The sequence below is a fragment of the Haemaphysalis longicornis genome, unplaced genomic scaffold (assembly GCF_048455015.1).
Source record: "Haemaphysalis longicornis isolate Haplotype H1 unplaced genomic scaffold, Haemaphysalis longicornis Haplotype H1 scaffold_8, whole genome shotgun sequence".
NCBI classification, from domain to species: domain Eukaryota; kingdom Metazoa; phylum Arthropoda; class Arachnida; order Ixodida; family Ixodidae; genus Haemaphysalis; species Haemaphysalis longicornis.
Window position 1 is genome coordinate 130,211,805 of NW_027526445.1, and position 21,355 is coordinate 130,233,159.

The following is a 21,355-nucleotide window of genomic DNA, read 5'->3' on the forward strand; positions in this document are numbered from 1 at the left end:
TGTTGGCAGTGTAGGACTGCTCTCGAGCTGCCCACGACCAGTTCCGGGCAGTCTACAAAATAACAAATTGACGGCTCGAGTTTTGCTTACAAATTATTAAATAAAATTGTCAACCACAAAATAATTTAAAATGTATGGTCTTTATTTTTATAGACTCTTGTAATACGCTTATAAAGTAATAGTTTTGAAACCCTTTATGCGATCGGTTAAAACCGAAACTAGACAAAGCTTCTGAAGGGCACTCACAACGTGCAGTGTGGCGGGTGTGGAGAACTCGTTGTAATGAGTTTGTGTTAGCGAATACTTCTAAGTTAAACACAAAATGCACGCTTCTGAGGTTAGATTGTGCTGCGTGCTGTCAGGAAAGGCGCATAGGCTCTATTCACAAAGGATTGGTTGGACTCCAAGGACTGCTTGTGCGTTCAGCCTTCGTGTACCTCGCAATTGGAGGGGCTTTTCGTCGCTGCCTCCCGGTCATCAGATGAACGTGTTCGACAGAAATGCCAAAACCCGCCACAGAACCTTGGCTGCATTGGACAAGGAGGCAGACGTGTACGACTATCTGAAGAGTGAGGTGAAACTAGTCGAAACAATAGCTAGCGTTTCGTCGTACATCAGTTTGTACGTCAAGCCGTAGTGATTGCATTGGACCTCAAGCCGCGGTGATTGCGGAGCGTTTTACAAAGTGTTTAGCCAAGGATTCCTTAAACTCTGCTTTAAAAAACTGTCGAGAGTCCTATGTTGCATGAGGTCCCTTCTTCAGGGACGGAGGGGCAGGTGATGTCGGAGCGGGCGATTTGAACGTGTGCGATTGCGTCGCGCGGATATATTTGCGGATAACCGGACGAAAGGGATGTTGCGCGGACAATATGAATCGGTGCGATCCTATTTAATGTTCTCTGCTTGAACATTAAATCATCATCGCGTGTTATCAAGGCATCATCGCGTGTTATCAAGGTGCTTGAAATCAATGTGAAGCCGTCCAACGCAGCCGAGGTCACCACGCTGCATCTGGACCCTAAATTTCAATGGCTACTCTGTGCATGTGGCTAGTTGGCACGCTATAAAATTACTTTCTAATGTTTACTTTCTAATCATTCTTTTCTTGTTTCCATCTCAGGTCGGTTATCGGTTAGCTGACCGTGTTTACGACATAAAAAGGTAATTACTTCAACTAATTAGTTTATATAAGACTACTGGTCGCAAGAAAGTCGTGCAGTTTTCAGCGGCCTTAATTAACTTTTCAGGAAGTTTGGAAAGGCAGTGGAGCTGGGCTGTGGCCGTGGCTATGTGGCCCATCATTTGGACTCGGTGAGTTCGCCTACGTTATGTTGTAGCATGGTCCCCACTGTTATGCACTCACAGTCGATCGATTCTCGATAATTCGAAGTTGCATAATTGGAATTTTTGGTTGATTAGAAGTGGCCTGCTGGTCCAGGCAATTTGACGTGCAATCCAATGGAGGAAATTTATAATTCGAAGCCAGAACCCATTACATTGGTTCATTGGAAGTTATTCCAAATGCAAAGCGTCAACGTGGTTGTCATTTCTCAATAAAATTCAAAATTTTCAAGCGCAAGAACACCGCCATGTTCTCTAAAGATGCCGGCGCCATCACAATAGAAGCATCGCACAGTTGCTAAACCGGCAGGCCATTTAAGACTTGCACCAGTGTACACATCTCTCTCTTTTGAGGTCCTGAACCTTCTTTGCTGCCCACAGCGCCGTGTGAGCAATTTGTGTGGCTGACACTTTAGGCTTCGATTTCAGTGATAAGTCTCAACTATAATGGTAACTCGTGTCATGCGCTCGACTCGGTGATGAAAGTCGATATTATGAACGAAATCAAGAAGGGAGATGTGTTGTGGACTAGTAACGATGTTCTTGTGTTTTTTGTTGAATAGGAAGTTCATTTAATTCGAAGTGTTTTGCAGACCCCGTGGACTTCGTATTAACGGGAGTCAACTGTACAATTGCTTGCAGGAAGCCGTGGAGTCTATCGTTTTGTGCGACACATCTCGGGTGTGCCTCGTGAGTTTCTGGTTTGTCTGTTTGCTAACATTTGTGCCAGCCTTTCACCTTGCCTGAGAGTTTGCACTGGGTTTGTACAGCTATCAAGGATCGCATGTCACAGTGGATGCATGCATTTACACTGAAACTTTTTCTTGTACTGAGGGCTTGCTAAGCGGCACATTACAGACCGGAAGAAGTTTTTTTAACTTTACATTGCTTGCTTTCTCATTCCTTCATGTTTGAAAAAGTTCAAAAGTTGACAAGCTTCAATGAGCACTTATCATCCCTGGTAGGTCCTATCGTGTGTAGCACTAACTTCAGCCAGGAGACTTGCAGGGTTTCTGCAAAAAAGATCTAATGCCTCTTTCTGGAAGAAAGATGGTTGAAACGCAAAGCTTTCTCCGATACAAATGCTAAGTCCACAATGTAATCAGCCAAAGTCCAAATCAATGACTGATTGATTGATTGTGGGGGTTTAACGCGCCGACGCAACTCAGGCGATGAGGCGCGTCGTAGTGGAGGGCTCCGGATTAATTTTGACCACCTGGGGATCTTTAACGTGCGCCGAAATCTCGTACACACGGGCGTTTTTGCTTTTCACCTCCATCAGAAAAGCGGCCGCCGCGGCCGGGAATCGAACCCGCGACCTCGTGCTCAGCAGCACAACGCCGTAGCCACTGAGCCACCGTGGTGGGTCCAAATCAATGACAACTCTGAGCTAACTGAATGCGATGTTATGATTTTCAATCTATTAGTTCGTGATTGGGTCATCTGAATGTGCTGATTTGGTTAGCTCACCATTGTTTATTTTGGCATGCCATTGGTTAACTGTGCATCGTGATCAACGTGCCATGTCTGTGCCTGTTAGAGAATGCTTTCATCATCATCATGATCACTCAGCTGTATGACGCTAAACTGTATTTGTCTACCACAATGAAACTCCGCATGCATGTACAGACATCCCACTGCTTATGCGGTGTGCGATTGATGTGCCCTTTGTGTAAAGCCATTGTGGAAAGTTGGCTTTCCAGCAGTGTGCTTTTTCTGCCACCGCCACAAGTGAGACATGGAAAGCTTTGCTTTAAAAAGGTTTTGATCCGCTGTCACCTCTGCTAGAGACTTTCAGTGGACCGATGTTCTGTCCTGGACGTGCCCAGCCTGGCAGAGAGGGAAATACCTTATTGAATACAAACTGGAATTATACGATGTAAACTGTCGTAACTGCATTCAGATGTAACTTCATTCGCTTGGGGCTTGGTGGGGCATTTGGGATGAGAGAGTGGTAGTAGTCCTTAAAGAGACCCCCTGGATCTGCAGGGTGTCGGTAAACCTAAAGCGCTCACGAAGACACAATAGAACTGTGGTTCATTAGAAAGACTGCTTTGTCCCGTTAACAATGGTACCAATTACATTAAAAACTTTGAACAAATAGTTTAAATATTAAGGAAAACAGATGAAGCAGTGGCAACTCCATAGCCATTTTTCAGTGATTTCTCTGTGACCCGCCGCGGTGGCTCAGTGGCTAAGGCGTTGCGCTGCTGAGCACGAGGTCGCGGGTTCGATTCCCGGCCGCGGCGGCCGCTTTTCTGATGGAGGCGAAAAGCAAAAACGCCCGTGTGTACGAGATTTCGGCGCACGTTAAAGATCCCCAGGTGGTCAAAATTAATCCGGAGCCCTCCACTACGGCGCGCCTCATCGCCTGCGTTGCGTCGGCGCGTTAAACCCTACAATCAATCAATCAATCAGTGATTTCTCTGTGATGTGACAGAATCTTGTTTGTGTGATTGGTGGACACCGACCATATCCGACACCAAGAAACATGATTGGACGATTGTAGTGGGTCCTCTAATTTTGTTTCGCCGTCTCACTTAAATGCTTACGTTCAGTTAACAGACGTACAACCGTGTTTCCAATGCTGCCCCTTATTGCATCACTGTGGCACGAAATCTGAAATTTCTTCAATATTTCTTGCATTTTTCTGGGGGAAAAAAACGTCTTTTGTGGCTGGAATAGAGCTGAGTGAGTTGCCAAAGGCCACGTTTTTCAAAGTGGACTAAGTTGCAGTTTGTCTTCATGGACCTTTTAATACACCGTCACACGGGCACTTTCAATCGTGATTGAGTCGGATCGAGGGCAATCCGGATCGGGCGCTGCTACACAGCAGTTTCAAGCGCGATGGAGGTTTCCAAGCATGACTGGACGAAAGCGGTGATACTCTCGTCCCCACTGACTAATGGTGCAGAAGTTGACAACTTCAACTAACGCTAGAAATTGTACCAAATAACGACCCAGATAAGCGTGTGGGTACATTTATATAATTACGTATACCTACAACCACGCAAAGTTGCTAGGCGCCGGCCGCAAAGTACATTTTTGGCGCCGTCTGGCGAACGTGAGTCACATGAGTGCAACCGGTGCAACTTCTCAATCTAGCAGTGGCGGTGCGTCGAGCGTGCTCGATAAGTCAATCATGCTTCGCTTCAATCCAGATTGAAAGTGGCAGTGTGGCAGGGGTATAAGTAACAGCCAGCTGCTTTGAGTGGAGGCACAAGTTGAATGGAACTATAATTTGGCATTAGGAAAGTGCGACGGTGTTGGTGATGGGACACAATCTTTTTGTCTCTCAAGTTCCCTGTGGCATGACAAGCGCACACGTTCTGGCCAGAAATTAGGACACATAGTGAAGCTGTTGAGCAGGGGGCAAGGCTTTTACCAGGCTTGGCACCACTCAGGCATCAGCGCTGATCTGAAAATTCTGGGTTGGTTCCTTTGTCGAAAGGGTCAGAAAGAATGGCAAGCAGTTTTTAAAGCATCTTTTTCTCGTCTGCACATATTTCTTTGTCTCTTGTAAATGTCTTGGTTCCCCCAGATAGTGTGTGCCCACAATGTCACGTAGAACGGGAACTTGCTCACTGCTGTCCATGGAGGGACTATGGTTACAGAAAATGGCTGTAACTCTTGTTTAATCTAAACTATCTCAAAGTAAATTGTATGAAAAATTGGTCACTAAGGCATTACACCGAGTTTTATCTACTTTTCATAATTACTTAACTTGCAGTGAAGCTGCAGATGTGGAGTTCCTGTGTGCTGCCAATACATTGGCTTCCACGGAAGAGAAACAAACCCATGTTTATACACTGGAATAAAACTCTAGTTTTTCCAGGTTTCATTTAGCCAATTAGCTAGGAGTTATGTTCAATCGCAAATTATAAACAAGCATGTTTTGTTTCCTGCAGTCCTTGACAGCACCCAGCTTTGCTGGTCACCCTTCTTCACAATGTGGAAGGGCACCGAAAGGTTCTGCACCACTTCCGATAAACGCTTTCACCATTTTCTTCACGTCTTGAAGCAGTGTCAAAGCTATGGTCATTGCCACCACAGAGCGGCACTGTGCGATTTGCTCATCGCTGTAGATACGCCTTCTGTTTCTGCCTTGCTTTTGTGTCTTTCTTTATAAAGTGGCTATCGAATGCAGTCATTGCTGCAGCTGAAGGAAAGCCGGCCGATAGCCATTGCACCGCTGTAATGACGTAATTCGAGTGGTTGAAGAACACCAAGGCCGGGAAAGAGAGAAGAACCTTTTGAGAAAGTTTCTAAAGTATCTGATGGGCATAGAGCAGTAATTTTTGGCTGAGGTCGACCACATTCTGCAAGCATGTAAGATTTTGAAAAAAAGTTGGAAAAAGTGTTGCAGGGCCCCTTTAATGTTTACTTTGGTTGTTTTAATCGATACAGGAGCAGAGCAAAAGGCCAAAGGATGTGCCCACAACAAAGCTCCTCGTCGACGAGGAGTCCCTTCCGTTCGCAGAGAACTCGGTGGACATCTTTCTGAGTAGCTTGAGGTACGGTCGTGTGCTGTTCAAAGCTCTTGATGTTGGGCAAAGAATCTATGTTTGCGATTCAGTGACAGCCACTTTTTTGTGATTTTACAGTCTTCACTGGGTCAACAACCTTCCTGGCACATTCAAGCAGGTAATGTGTGTGAGTGGTTGGCATCGTTGTGCGATAGGACAGAAGGACAACAGCTCGTGTTGGCTACTTCTTGTTTTCGGTCTTTTTTGCGCTTTGAATATGAAAGGCCAAAATTAGGGGGAAGTTGTTAAGAAACACTTCAGAGCTTCATGTTTCAATTCTCAGTTGTGTGTAAAAGTAATTAATAAGAATAAAAAATTAGAAACTGGAAATCAAGAGCTTACGTCGCCACTGCTTGCAGACAGTGCTGGTTATAGCTGCAGGTCCTACTGCAGTTACAACCTGAAGGTTGTTGAGTTAATTGTAGCTCTTGAGTAACCTTACAATTGTACAGTGTAAAAAGTTCATTTTTAATGAATTGAAGAACTGGCTCCTCTTCCTCACAAAACTTATGTATATGTATGTTGAGACTGTAGTATTGGAGGCTTTTATTTGCCGAAAGGCAAAAACCATAGTTATGCATATATGTACCCACTTCACTGAGATACTATTAGGGGTTTCTCACAAATTTCACTGTGAACATATGTCTATGCATTTTAAAATTACAAACACTCGGGTAGGGCTAACGTGTTCATCTCAAAGAAGCATTTTTTTTTCTTTTAAATTACTCGCTATGTATTCCATAGTTGCAATGGGCATATACACATGCACACACGCATACGCACACAAACATGCGGTGTCCCAGCCATCATGTACTAAGATTTTAAAAAAGAGCAACGGCATTACTCGAAGAGAACCCAGAGCATAATGTTTCCAGCACGGGAGTAGCGGCCAGTAATTTTTTAGTTAATGAGATTTAATTAACTATAATTGATCATCTAACTCGAGAAGTAGGCACTTGTAGGTACCCACTAGAGGCATCTAATACCCCTGTCACACGGCAGATCCAATGACATTTACAGCAAATGTCATTCGCTCTAAATGTCATTAATTCGGCGCTACACGAGAATACCGAATGACATTCAAGGCGAATGACATTTACCGGCTAACTGAGGCCCCGGACCTCAGTTACACCTCAGTTGGCGGCCGAATGAGTAGCCTCGACAGCAGTAGCGCGTCCCTAGACAGGAAAATTCAGTAACAAACCAAAGAATACTGTTTCTAAAAACTGTCAGTAAACTTATATTTTCTTTTTTGTATTGTTCTAATAAAGAAAGACCAGCAAGTACTAACAAAAAAGAAAATCTCGTCCCCAGTGCGCGCACTACCCTAATCCGTATTTTTTACAGACTTGTCTCAGCTTGTGATGTCTACTGATGTCACCTAAATCGGTGGTTTTCTTGTTTTTATTTAAAAAATATTCCTTTGTTACGTTTTTTTTTAATATTATGTGTGAAAACATTCTATATGCGCTTGAAATGTAATTTTGCGGTTTTGCGAGCTCGCTAATCGTCACCGCTATCACAATCAAATGACATTTGTTCCGCCGTGTAGACCTGCACGGCTGAGCCGAATGTCATTTACAGCTAATGTCATTCAGTTTGAGTGACATTAGATTTGCCGTGTGACAGGGGTATAACTGCGGTATTTTAAGCGACAAACTAATTGCGTACTTGCCCCTCGAAACTTGCTGTTGCTGCTCCTTCCATGCATGCCATTATCAAGATGATGCGCTGCCTCTTCGGGCGTGTGACGGGCAAAGCAGTTGCTTTCAATAAGCTTATTTGAGGGCGCTGCCTTATAATGCGGGCGGGAGCACTGTCACAGGGTATTTTTCATATTTCGCGGGGTTTCTTTATAAGTCAGAGTAAATTAGTATGCAATTAATTCATCACTGAAAATACCGCAGTTAGATGCCTCTTGTGGTACCTATAAGTGCCTCATTAGCGCTTTAATGATTAGGACAGTATAGCTCAAGTTAGATAATTGATTATAATTAATTAAATCTCACTAACAAAAGAATTACTGGGGGCTGCTCCACTGTACTGGAGACATTATGCACGAGATTTTTTTCGAGTAACATCATTGCGCTTTCTTTAAAGATTGGTGCATGATAACTTGGACACCCTGTATATCGTGGACAAAATAAGAGAGTGTTTAGTTGGGCTTGTTGTTTGTCTCGTTAGCTGCTTTATTAAGAATCCTAGAATAATTATGTGTGTGCCCATAGGCTCTTTTGCATTGCAGCAAAAAGGTCTCTGTATACCACTTTTGCTTGTGTATGAGCACCTCCTCTTTTCCAGCAGTGAAGCCTGAGTGCAAACTTGCATTTCAAGTCTAGAACACTCTGCCACGCTTTTGAAATTGCAGATGCACTAGAAAAAAGCGCTCAGATACAAAGACATATTTCCTGCGAAGACAGGACTTAGGGATGCACACTTATTTGAAGTAGTGCTATGTTTACGAAAAAATTAGACAACGAACAATTAACTCAATTACTTTCTGCAAATATGGATTGTCGTTGACTTCCTCCTACACCCCACCCCCCCTTTTCTGTCATGCCAGGTGTGGACTGCACTGAAACAAGATGGCGCTTTCCTGGGCTGCGTCTTTGGAGGCGAGACGTTGTACGAGCTGAGGGGCTCCTTGCAGTTGGCTGAGACGGAACGCGAAGGCGTAAGACCATTCTTGTGCTTTCCAGTTACATTAGACCATATTTGTGTCTTCCAGTTACATTGAAACAGGGCTTCCCCCACTCTTCGTGGCTTAGGGTGGTTGCGTACATATGTATCTCATAGCGTGGGGTCCACAAAAGCTGCCATCAATGCACATGGGTGAGACAGCTGCGCATATTGCGCAGTTTTGATACAAATTTGTGTTCCTGCGCCAGGCTGCTTCAAAAGCTTGAAAATTGCAAGAATTGCGCCAAACTGCTCCAAAACAGTCTGAGAGCCAAGGATGTTAACGCTCCCGTCAGCTTCAGGGGGTAAAAATGCTTGCTGGTGTCATAATTTTCCAGCACCCCCAGGTGATGCTGTTCGAAAAGGCTTAATTGATTGATCATTCAATAAAAATCTGCATAAAATTGTCCCCAAGATAGTTTTTTCGAAAGTCACAATGTCGTTATATTCTGTGAGTTTATTTCCCATTGAAAACCATTGCAAAGTCCTGTATAAAAAATACTTACGTGTACTGAGACGACAAACTTGTGCACGTTTATAAAAAAAAACGGCAATTTTCAGAGCGCTGTATATCCGGAAGACATTACTGGGCGCCGCCATCTTGGTGTGGTGAAGATTAAAAAACATGTCCGCAGAACCAAGCAGTTGCGAGTGGTTCGGGCAGAGTGCTCTTCGCCGATTTTTACCATGGTTTTGGTTATGGGCGTGGCTGGGTTTACATTGAGTCGTTTGATCTGTTGCGGGAAGTTGCGCGACTCGAAAGACGGGAGTTCATCAAAAACAACGTGGTGCCCGCGAATTCGCCGTGTTTTGGCCTTGAGCGGCGGTTTGTGCTTAAGTTATTGCCCGCTAGTGATAATGGTTCATCTATCTGAAGTGGAATTTAATGCCGAGAGGGAGCTGGCTAAACATACCAACGTTACTCAAATTGCGATCGTAGTGAACCAGCATCCTGGGGATTGAATTGGGAGGGCTGGTGGGGGACGGCTGTCACCTCGCTTTCGCACCTTTTGACGTGATTCTACACTTGTGCGTAAAGCCGAGTCTGGGATTACAAAAATAGTAATTTTCGCATTCACATGATAATTAAAGTGCTTTACGATTGCTTAGTTTTTTAATTCGATATTTTCAACGACGCTCCACGCTATCTAAGCATAGAGGCTAATAATTTGAAATGGTTTGTAAAAAGGTAGTGCAGTTCGTACCTCGCGATACTCTGGCAGAAAAAAACTTTATTGAAAGGCAGTTTCAGTGTTTTGTACGTTCAAAACCGATTAAAAGTGTACACCCCTTCGCTTGAGTTGCCAAAATTTGATTTTTTTTTACGCTCCGGAGGTGAATTAATAAATGTTGTTCTTCTGCTCCGAAATTGAGATTTCGCTGCTCCAAAAACTGCTCCTAAATCTGATTCAGCTGTCTCACCCCTGAATGCAGAGGCATCTAGGAGTGTTGTAGGCATTTAGAGTGAATGTTTCGTTGAGGCTGGCCCTATGTCAAATTCCTACCATTTCCTTCGTGCTGTTAAAAAACGTGCTGTGTCAGTATAGGCGTCTGGTATCAATGGCCGTCCTGTGCGCCAAATTAGCTCCAACTTGTAAATTCTGGCAGCATTACTTGGGTGCATTGGAGAGATTTCTTTTGTGGGTTATTGTGGACATTTTTGTGGTCAATGCAGAGCAGCATCATGATCCCACACCACATTCTACTGTAGTCCCCAGAAATGTGGCTAGTCTGCCGTCCGGGCCAGTTTTGCATCACAACAGTGTGTCGCCGCAGTGATGAAAGCACGTGAAAAACAGAACACCGGTTGCTTGTGGCGCCATCTCAGTGCACCATGTAGCGCACTCACCTTGTTTGACATTAAGGCATTTTTAAGAATCAAATTGCTGTTCTAATAAATTTTTATTGAAAAATTATTTGTTTGCTTACTTTTTCTCGCCTGATATATTTTTTTAGCAATTAAAAGTGAAAAACTAGCGTTGTCTGCTTGCATGCCGCTTTTTCGCTGTGGCAGGGGTGGAACTGCTGCGCAAATTGCGCCATTGTGCGCCAATTTGCCCTGCTGCGCCAAGCTGCGCAGAAACGGCAATTTGTGCGATTATTGTCCATTGAGAGCATACAACACCAAATTTAGCCGAGTCTTGTCGTCGTCCGGGCAACACAGCGCCGGATTTCCCGTCGATCACCCGTTTAAAAGGGAACGGCAACAGTATATCTATCATATCTATCATAATAGACGCAGCCGCATCCATAGCCACGGCAGTTTAGTGCACTCGTGGTTCCCTCGTGGAGTTTATTGCAACGTTGTTATCGCCACGGCTTTCCCGGAAGGCTGTCACCAGCATGAGTAAAAGTACTTTGAACAGTTATCTAGTTTTATAACTTGATGCATGGCCTCTTGGAATTTGCAGCTGCTCGAAGTAAGGGGAACGACCCCTTCGCACAGTAGTTTTTGGTGATTGGTCTAATTTTTCGGGACCTGCACGAACCGAGAACTGCGAAGCCGCTGCGCGCGTGGGCTATTGTACGATACTGAGCGCATGCGCACGCTCCTCTAGTGTTGCGGCGGCTGCTATCACTTTCCTCTCCGCTGTCGAGTCAGGTCGAGAGCCGCGGGACACGTGCGCGTTAGCGTTCCTCGGTGGGAATTTTCGGCGCGCACGAACCCGAGCTTACGGCCAGTAACCACAGCTCCGCAGTTAATAACGGCCCTTTTTAATCAGAAGTTCCTTTGAAGCCGAATTTTTCGCGCTGCTTTAATAAAAGAAGTGTTGTGGAGCTAAAACAGTTTCGTGCAGCGCGCCACACAGCCGCCGTACTCGTTCGCGCGCCGACGAGGCCCGACTCGACCGCGAAAGCGGGCGTCTTGATGGGATGCCGTGCCCGCTTTCGCCTTCGCGTCTACCACGAAATGAGGCGTCGTGAAATCGCCGTCTTCGTTCGCTGCCTGCCTTTGCCTGCCTATGATGCCTGCCTTCTCGGTCGACGCGGCGGCGGCAGCTTGCTACGAATACGGCATCATATTTTACGGCGCCCGTCTTCGTATTGGGGCCTATCGATGGGAGACGATGCGCGCTCGGCGAGTGCCGCGTGGGTAGGGCACGTTCGCGACGCCTGATTTCGCGGTTGCGGTGACGGCGGCAGCGGGGCGGCGCGCTGCACGCGATTGTTTTAGCTCGAAACTACTTTACCAAAAAATTAAAAAAGCAGCCACCGTTAATAACATAGTGTTGATTATTATACAAATAAAAGCCAAAAAGTCGCTACATTTAAAGGAATGGGCAAAAAGCAGGTTTCAGTCCCTAGTAAAGGGTAATATCAAGGTGCTAGCTCTTATTTGATTTATTGCGCGCCTGCTAAATAATTGTGCCCAATTCTATTTTTCATGCAGTTTTGGATTACCTAGTTGCTCTTAAAAGTGCGCTCAGCCGCATTATTTAAAGCAGTCAGTGTGCTCCAAAAGTGCTCCGAAATAGCCTCTAAACTGCTCCAAACCTGCTCCAAAATGGGATTTTTGCTGCTCCAAAGCTGCTCCAAAATAAGACTTTTACTGCTCCCGTGCCTGCTCCAAAAAGCTAGACCCTGCTTCCACCCCTGCTGTGGTCGTCTGCACTTTGCGGTGAGGAGACGAGCAGAGGCGTTAACAGTGTTGTTCACAGAGTAAAAATTCCTAAATAAATTTATTCAGACCTGAAAGAGGATGCAAAGAAACAAAATTGCCAGGAGAAGGTATCAAAACAACTATCTAGTTTTTAGAAAAATGTCTCAGTATCGAAAAGGGCCAGTTTACTGAGAGGGCGCTGCAGTTGACCGGTGCACTGTCTGCCCAAGGCTTTCATCACAATAAGGACCTCGCTGAAGGCCCCGGTGGGCAGATTAGCCCAATTTCCAGGGACTATGATCGAACTGCTCAGGTTAGTAATGCGGAGGAGGATAAGGACAATAAGCTTGATTGCATTGGGTATGTGTGGCTAGTTTTTTTTTTAGTGGAGCATGTGAACTCTGTTTTTTACAGTTCTTGTCATGAAAAAAACACCTTTCTTTTCTTTTTTTATTCAACCAGGGCTTCGGGGCACACATATCTCCGTTTGTGCAGCCCACCGACTTAGCGGCTCTTCTAAACCAGGCTGGTTTCACGCTTCTGACAATAGTAAGATGTTGTTTTCTTTCATTATAAGCTGTTTCAGTGCTAAAAGCATCAAAAGGCTCTTTTTTGTTAATTTCTGGTTCGCGGGTTTCGTTTCCCCTCTCTCTCTCTCTCTCTCTCTCTCTCTCTCTCTCTCTCTCTCTCTCTCTCTCTCTCTCTCTCTCTCTCTATGTCTCTCTGTCTGTCTGTCTCTGTGTGCGTGCGTGCGTGAGAGAGAGAGAGAGAGAGAGAGAGCTGTAATGAGTTCTCAGGCGTTCGAGAAAGTTAGCTCGCAGTGTCCACATGCATCACTAAGGTGTCCTTGCAGTGATACTGTGTGCTTGCGTGTTTGCTGTGAATCTTTCTCTTGTGCCTTTTAAAGGCAGCATAAATTCCCCCCTGAGAAGTGCTTCAATAATTTCCTAACTGCAGTGCTTGGAAATATTGTGAGAGCCTGCCAATTGTAGGCATGTAATGCCTTTAGTGGTCGGTAGACAATTAATCTTCAAATTTTTCTGCATGCCTAGGCTATTTTTAGCACGCATTCGCACCATCGTGTCTAACACCGCAATGCATCATGTAATGTGTCGCGAATACGTTTATAGTTCACAAAACCGTGTGCGAACAACGTTTAAAAAGTTGAGCATTGAATCGTGGAAGTCTAAGGTTGTATCTTGTAGTTCTTGGAAATTAGCTTAAGCTCTACTTTTTAGCCTTGTATAGAAACAGGATATTACGTTCCAAACAGGTAAGAGCCTCAAGTGAGAGCTCAGTCAATTCCCTTTTAAATCATTTTTGTATTATACGTTCAAATGGGCGTTTTTATCTCCTTGATTTTTTGGACTTTTTGCACCTGCTAGATTATTGTAAATGAAAAGACCCCCAAAATATTACCGGAACATGAGAAATTATTGATGATGTAAGGCTTTGTCACTTCCAGTTATTTTTTCTATTACTTGTACTGACTAAAACTGTTTAGTGCAATAGAAACAAGTAGTGTTTTCTTGTGAGCATCTACAGGGCTCCAGATTTTTGCTCCTCTTCTTTTGCCTTCCTATTTATCTGTGGCGTTTTTTTTTTTTTTTCCACACCCTTACTAATTCACAGAGGTGTCCCATAATTGTAGGGATAACGCAGGGAGAAATGTGGGGATAATCAAGAGAGAAAAATGCCGTGCTAATCACTCTTTTGTACTCATGGGAAGAGGAGTGACGAGAAAAAGCATTTTCTGTCGGCCACCAACTAACTTGAACGACCTCGAAACTCAAAATACTTGGTTGCTATTGAGAGAACACCCCTCCAGCCTCGTCTTCCTGCCAAGAATTTGAGTCATTGAAGGAGCCATAAATACAAAATACAGGTTTGGTTCATTAGAAAGGCAGCGTTGTCCCAATAATGATGATACCACTTTTATCTCAAAATTCGTACAAATAATCAAGATTTTAAAGAAAATGTATCAAGCAGTGGTGACTCTGCAGCCACCCTCCTACAAATGGAAGTGCCCTACATAAAGCGGGTCACTTCCGTTTGGGGACTTGCTTGGTCATCTGGACAGCCAGAGTATTGAAGCAGAGGGGGAAACGAAAGTACTGTTTGTAAACCTTGTAAACTTTGGTGCTGCCTGTAGGTGTGTGAAAATGCAGGAATCTTTTTTTTTAACCATTTTAAGCATCCCGATTGAAATCACATTAAAGTTATGCGTCATTTTTGTTTGGAAATGATATCTGATTTGCTAAGAAGGTGTCAAAAATTTAACGCTTTTTTTGTCCAGGACTCGGACGAGATGATAGTGAACTACCCGACTGCCTTTCACCTCATGACGGACCTGAAAGGTAAGACAGCTTGTCGATAATCTACTTCCAACGAATTCCGGTGGTCCATCTGGGCTGGGCAGCCGTATCCTCAAAGAAGCAACAAAATCCAACCGGGAGCAACCGCATGTGTTTCGCAGTGGAACACAGTTATGTGCTTGTGCAAAGAGCTGGATGAAGGACCCGAAAATAAAAAAAAAATTCTGCCAGATTTGTTGCAACACGAAAACAATGGTCTGGCGACACTGAGCTAGTAAATGACGCCAGCGACCATAGAGTTTCACGCTAATGTATACTATCTGAAAATCTGGTGCTTATGTCTAAGTGATCTATTTGGAAGTGATCTATTCTTACTCGGTTTGGCTTTCAAATGAGCTCACAGATGCCTGTGACTTCAGAAAGTTCAATTTTGTTGTTGAAAGTTATTTGGCATTGCTTTGTCAATGTAAGAGTACTGGTCAAGAAAACTGGTTGGCCAGGAATGTTTTAAATCGTATGTGAAGCATGGGAAAGAGAAAAAAATTTGCCTGTACTGGTCAAGAAAACTGGCTGGCCAGGAATGTTTTAAATCATATGTGAAGCATGGAAAAGAGAAAAAAATTTGCCTTTTTCTTTTTCTTTTTGTTTTTGCTGTTACTTCTATTGTCTGTTACTTTGTCTGCTGGCTTGCTTTTTGCCCTGTCTGAGGCTAGTATTTGTCGCAGCCTTATGATGGCACTTATGAAAAAGGCCACTTTAGCCGCATGGTGAGTAAAATTTATAACGGATAGTTTCGTTATAAGCAACGCAAGTGCCATAGAAATTCAGCATTTTTTTTAATTTATCTGGGAGTGCCCACGAAAAGCGCTAGGCCTTCTTGGGTGGTGCACTCGAAGTAGAGGGCGACACACAGAAGAAACAAATGAGCAATGAAATATGGATACTGGTTGCAAAGGGCAGTGAATCACATAGTACACTGTAACAATGCACACACATAAGCACATAAACACACAAATTACACGTGTAAGACATGAATATTACGGTTGAGTACATTAGCATGCACGAAGACATGACAAAGGAGAGGCAACCGCATAGACTCGCGTTCTAAACAACCAAATGGCCGTATCATACTGGGAAATTGACAGATGTCGCGAAATACATGTAAAGCAACATTGATATGTATACATGCGTGCCTGAGCATGACCAACCAAATTTTGATTTTCCTTCGTTGTACAGTGGAACCTCGTTATAACGAACACTGATCTAGCGAATTGCCTGCTATAGCAAAATAAATACAGACTTTTTTTGGTCACGCTTTACTTCAATGACACTTATTCCTTTATAACGAAACTGAAACCGGGAGAGCCGCGCGATGTTGGATATAACGCAGAAATATTTGACCAGGAGGCTAAGAAGCTAATTGGAAAAAACCCCCATAGTCCTAAACTGCAGAAGTATAGAGGCCCTTTTGTTCGCGGACACTGTGGAAAAGTTCATCCTGCTGAGTGCTGTGAGTAGCCACCAGACGAAGATCACATCCTTCATCAAATCAATAAGGACGCAGTCCTGTTTTGTCAAGTGAAATCTGTTCTGTTGTGATTTCACGTACTGATGATCCGCTTATTTTTGGCTCGAAATGCAGCAAGGAGAAAGGTAAGGGTTACTTTGTGTATAGTGGGTTCAAAGCCTCAAAAAATGCATTTTTGGATCAAGTATTTTTGCGCGAGCCAGATTGTCGATTTGTTTAGCTGATTTTTGCCTCTACTGTTATAACGAATATTAGTTATAATGAACTAATTTACTTTCCCAATACTACTTCGTTATAACGAGGTTTGACTGTGTTCAGTAATTTTCTTTATCAGTGTTTGTTCTGACGAGCTTTGACTTGTAGCACGATCGTGACGTTGTGTCTGTATTTTGCGCGGCTGTTTGTCGATTGCCTGCAGGGATGGGTGAGAACAACGCCTCGTGGAAGCGCAAGACCCACCTTCACAGGGACTCCATGGTGGCAGCGGCTGCAATCTACCAACGTGAGTGTCTGCGCTCTGTCGACGCTGTCTCCGTCAGGCTATAAGAACAATGTGCTGTGTTTGCGCGACTCCACAGAGCACAACTTTGTTTCTTTGTGTTGTTTTTCCCTGGGAAAATGTGCCCGGAAATCACACCCGCCCCGGTGGCTCAGTGGCTAAGGCATTGTGCTGCTGAGCACGAGGTCGCGGGTTCGATTCCCGGCCGCGGCGGCCGCTTTTCTGATGGAGACAATAAGCGGAAACGCCGGTGTGTAGAAGATTTCAGCGCACGTTAAAGATCCCCAGGTGCTCAAAATTAATCCATAAGAGACCTCCACTACGGCGCGCCTCATCGCCTGCGTTGTGTCGGCACGTTAAACCCTACAGTCAATCAATCGATCGCCAGGAAATCGCGCATGTTAGAATCAAGTCCGCCTGTCATCATCGCCCTCGTAGGGAAACCATAGCCAGACTTTTCCGTGAGCAAATTGTCAAGGGTTCTGCAATCAGTCTCAAATACAAGAACCGAAATTTCAGATAAGTACACCAGCGCTTTGGTACCAGCTAAATGTGTTGACTTTCCCTCTATTCATTTTTGTGCAGATGCACATAGTGCTTTTTGCTTTTTTTTTTTTTTTTTTCGGATTTCTTTTTCGGTGCATCTTTGTTTTTACGGATTTTCCTTCAATTTTTGTCTAAATCACACGAGGACGGTGTTTAAGACGGGCATCTTTTACTCCGTTCATTCATTTTTATTTTATTTCCTTCAACAAACTATCATTAATTACACTGTTAGTATAATGAATAAATCTTAAATTTGCAAATTATGCATTTTATTATGTACTGCACATTAAAAATGCATGGGAGGTAACCATCTTGAAGTTTGAGAATGCAGTTATAATGCAACATTACCTTCGCAACTTTTGAAGTCTCCTGCACTTTAAAAATCCTCATGTTGCCTAAATTATTCATCTTTAGCCCTCGATTATGTAGTGCCTCTTAGCCCAGGGGCAGGACTCTTTTAATTTAAGTAAACTTCTTTTTTTTTTCTTCCCCCCCCCCCCCCCCTCTGAGTACTTGGAACCTAAGCTTTGAAGAAGATGTTTAGATCGTGAACTGGGCGAAGGGCGGTCTTACCACACTGTTAAGTGGAGTTCAGGCGTCTGTACAAAGCCTGTGCCAGGCTTTAAAAGTTGTTGCACTGTTATTCTTTTACAACAGAAAATTGGCCATGTGCACGTTTAAATTGAGCTTAATACTGTACCTTTGAAACAGCATTCCTGGTTAATGCTTCCGTCACTGTGTGTTCAGTGCTGTCTGGCTGCATTTTCTTGCGTAATGCCTCTGGTGCTATTTAGCTCTTTCTGACCCAATGTAACCTCTCCTCGACCAACTTACTTTAACCTAGGCTCGCAGCCTTACTGAGCTTCACTAAAGCTGACCCAGCATAGTTGATTGTAGAGGAATGTGCATGCATGCATGCATGCATGTGCGTATCTGTGTCTTTGTGTGTGGGCGGGTGGATGAGAGAGAGAGACACCCATCTCCCCTCATAATATGTGCTTCTAAGTTTCTTCGAAAGAGAGCTTAACTTCGGATTTCTTTCTCGTTTTCATTTCATGTGATTTTAGGCACCCCTATCTGTAGCACTCCATGTAACCACTGTAGTAGCGAATACGTTTCCAGATTTTGTGAGCCCCTCCTTTGCAGCCAACATCCAAACCATCTGTAGAAAGAGTAATGTTGCCTTTTTTTTCTCTGCCGCCTAATGAAATGCAGAGCTTTATGGGAAAGAGGACGGCACCATCCCAGCCACATTTCACATCTTGTCTTTTATTGGCTGGAAGCCGCACCCGTCGCAGGTAGGTGTTCCACTCTACCTGCTTCTGCTGTGGTGAAAGCAACTTCAGTCAATTTTTTTTTTCATCTTCCTTGGCCTGCTTTCAAGCATTGTTACGGATGGCTGTTGCTGTCGAACCCCGAAATAGGAAAACCGTTGGGGAAAGCTGAAAAATTCACTTTTGTGAGAATTTTATTGCCGTGAGAATGAAGCATAAACAGCTAGGAAATTGCCCCCAACCACTAGTAAATCGCCCCCTCATTGCTAGTCATCGTGCGTGCCTAAGCACGACTGAATTATGTGAAATGTGCCCAAAACGCCCCATGGGTTTGCATTCTCTGCACGCTTTTGTCCGTGGTCCTCGGCACCGTAAATGCAAGTGAAATCCAGCTGTTTCTGCTCATGATCTTTGCCCTACAGTGATGCCTTGTTGTTCCAGTGCTGTTCACAGAACCAAATGAGCACCACTTTGCTGACGTCCGGAAAGGCCGCAGCAGTTACCGTTTTATTTTGCACACGTGCGCCTTGCTTTTCAAAATTGTAGAGAGCGAGCTGCACTCTGTTCCGAACTTGTCAGCGTTATCCTCCCTTCCTCCACTTGCGCCACTGGCTTGGGCTATGTCGGCTGCCTTATACTGTAGCAATAAAAACTGCCGCTTTTTGGCCTGGTCGAGGCATCTTATCGAGACCAAATGTGCCGATCGCATGCACACGAGGAACGCATGCGTGCGGTTCTGCAATGGCCAGTTAGCCTAGGCCAAGCTGTGTAGTCCAACTAAAATTGTGTCGCCCCCCGGTGGCGTCATTGCGAGGCTGCTTCCACGGCCGCCTGTTGCACGGTCTTATTTGTAAACAAATATAGTGGCGGCAGCCGTGCAACTGCGCTGTGGCAGAAGTTTACGCAATTTGAGTCCGCAAAAAATGCGTTTGAGCACATTTTGGATACTGTTAGCCTCAAATGGGTAGACAGAATGCGACTTGCTTGCAACGAATTTCTTTAAGATGGGATCGCGTTCCAAGAACATTTTGTTCCTATGGACATTCGCCAAGAATATGAAAATATTTCGTTGCCATAATAATTTTGCGGTCTTGGGATTTCGTTGTCGCGGGTTTGACTGTGACTGTATTTTCTTAATTTTTCACCCAGGCAAAGCCGGCCAAACGAGGATCACAAACGGCATCATTGAAAGACCTCGGGTAAGTGAAAATGGGAAGGAAATTTTTGTGTGCGCGCAAAAAATTAAATTTGAAGTGCTAGGGAGGGAGGGTGTCTGCAGTAGCTCATTGAGAACCGAGTGGTGCGGGAAATCTCGCACAGTATTCAAGGTCGTGAGAATCAATCAAAAGCAAATATTTGTGTCAGTATTTCTCGCACATATTCTACCAGTATCCTCTCTTACACATGTCAAGCTGCTTCGTTCTGTTGAGCCGAATAGAAACGAACCGCAAATGAACTTGTGTGAGACACGGATAGGCAGCACGATTAAAAGTTTCAATGCTGGGTGCATATAAATCGTTTGGCTGTGAATAAAAAGTGAGAGCGTAGCATAGGGAAGAGATCCTGACTAAAGTGTGCTCTGCTTGTCGTGAGGATAAAATCTGATATTGTTTGTAAAGAGTAGCTCCCCAGTTGGGTTCACGACCAGACTCTATAGACAGCTGCACTAGTTTTGAAATTGGCATACCGCAACAGTTTTTACAATTAATAAGTAGGCTGGATCACAACTCCACGTCTTTACCATTTTTCAGTTTTCTTTTTCAGTGGCACCATGAGAGATTGTGATAACCTTAGTTCTTCAAGCGAAATTTTTTGTTTCTGACAGATACCCACCAATTTTTTCACTTGTCTGTTTGGCGCAACAGTAGTATACTGTGGGGAAATACTGTTGATGTTTTTTTTTTATTTATTTCAGGTCCCTATTAGATCCAGCCAAGAAGACATAGCAGTGAGTTTACAGTTAAGACACGTTTTTGTTTGACAAATATTTATGTAGTTTCTTTGCCAGTCATCCCAGTGCTGTAATGTGCGAATAAAGTTTCAAAACTTGGACAAGCTTCTAAGAGCGCATTTGCTTTTCGGTGTTTCAAGCATTTCTTTGAGTAATGCCAATCGCCCGTAAGAGGTTCAGCGTCAGTTTAGGTTTATGAATGGAGGGGGCTTATTGGCCTCTATAGGAAATGCCTTGCCCTGTAGAAACAAAAGTCCCCAGAAGGGAGTGAATGTGCTCAACTGATTCATGATACACCTAACCTTGCCAGTATCGGGTTTTTCGAGATTTTTTTTTAGATGCATTAAAAACGTCATGCCCGAAATCCTTACATTTATGTAAGCGACTCTACAGAAATAAAAACATATTACTACGTCATCACACTTTGAAAGGGCTAGGGGCTATGAAGCCAACTTTGGTTCGTTTGAAAGACTGAGCCTTGTGTACCTCTATGTGTTATTTTTCGGTGAAAACATCAATGCTTGTGTGTCACTTGGGATTTTGTAGTTAAAGGAGTGGATTCCAAATCGTTCGCTCCTTCCGCACCATCCCACCCATGTAACGTGTGTAGCGAATGAATGGGGACAACAAATAATATCCTGTACAGTCAATACCACGGCCATTCATTCTGCGGAAGAAGCCGCTATAGCTCACGTCATCACCATTACCCAAAACCCAATCACCATAATCACCGACTTTGAGGCAGCTTCGAGAAATTGTCTGCAAGGTCGCATTCCTAAAACGGCACTTCATCTTCTTCCAAACAAGACCAAGCATTCCCTAAGTATATAGTTTGTGTGCCGGGAGACGAGTCCCTCGAGGGGAATGAGGTGGCTCACGCCGCTGCCTGCGCATGTGTACACCGGGCCATTTTTCTCATGGGCCATTCACTACTTCTTTTACCTAACCCACAATCTGTTCAACGCCTCTGAGGCATCTTGGCAGGCTACCACACCATCGACTCACCAGGGATGAAGCAACAACGTTCAGACGACTACAAGCTAACGCGTATCAGACTATCCAGCCACCTCCAACTACTGCCCGGCACCATACCAT

At 44.3% G+C, this 21,355-nt stretch overlaps 1 protein-coding gene across 1 annotated transcript; it reads left to right on the forward strand.

Moving 5' to 3' along the window:
- The first annotated feature begins 218 nt into the window (after positions 1–218).
- On the forward strand, positions 219–20,381 carry LOC144149789 (arginine-hydroxylase NDUFAF5, mitochondrial). Its single transcript, XM_077681431.1, has 13 exons — positions 219–574; positions 1,121–1,161; positions 1,248–1,311; positions 1,984–2,031; positions 5,749–5,855; positions 5,946–5,985; positions 8,431–8,541; positions 12,610–12,696; positions 14,444–14,504; positions 16,409–16,492; positions 18,251–18,333; positions 19,459–19,508; positions 20,225–20,381. Exons 1-13 carry the CDS (start codon positions 323–325, stop codon positions 20,253–20,255), a joined length of 1,059 nt encoding a protein of 352 aa, XP_077537557.1. The 5' UTR covers positions 219–322; the 3' UTR covers positions 20,256–20,381.
- The last annotated feature ends 974 nt before the right edge of the window (positions 20,382–21,355 follow it).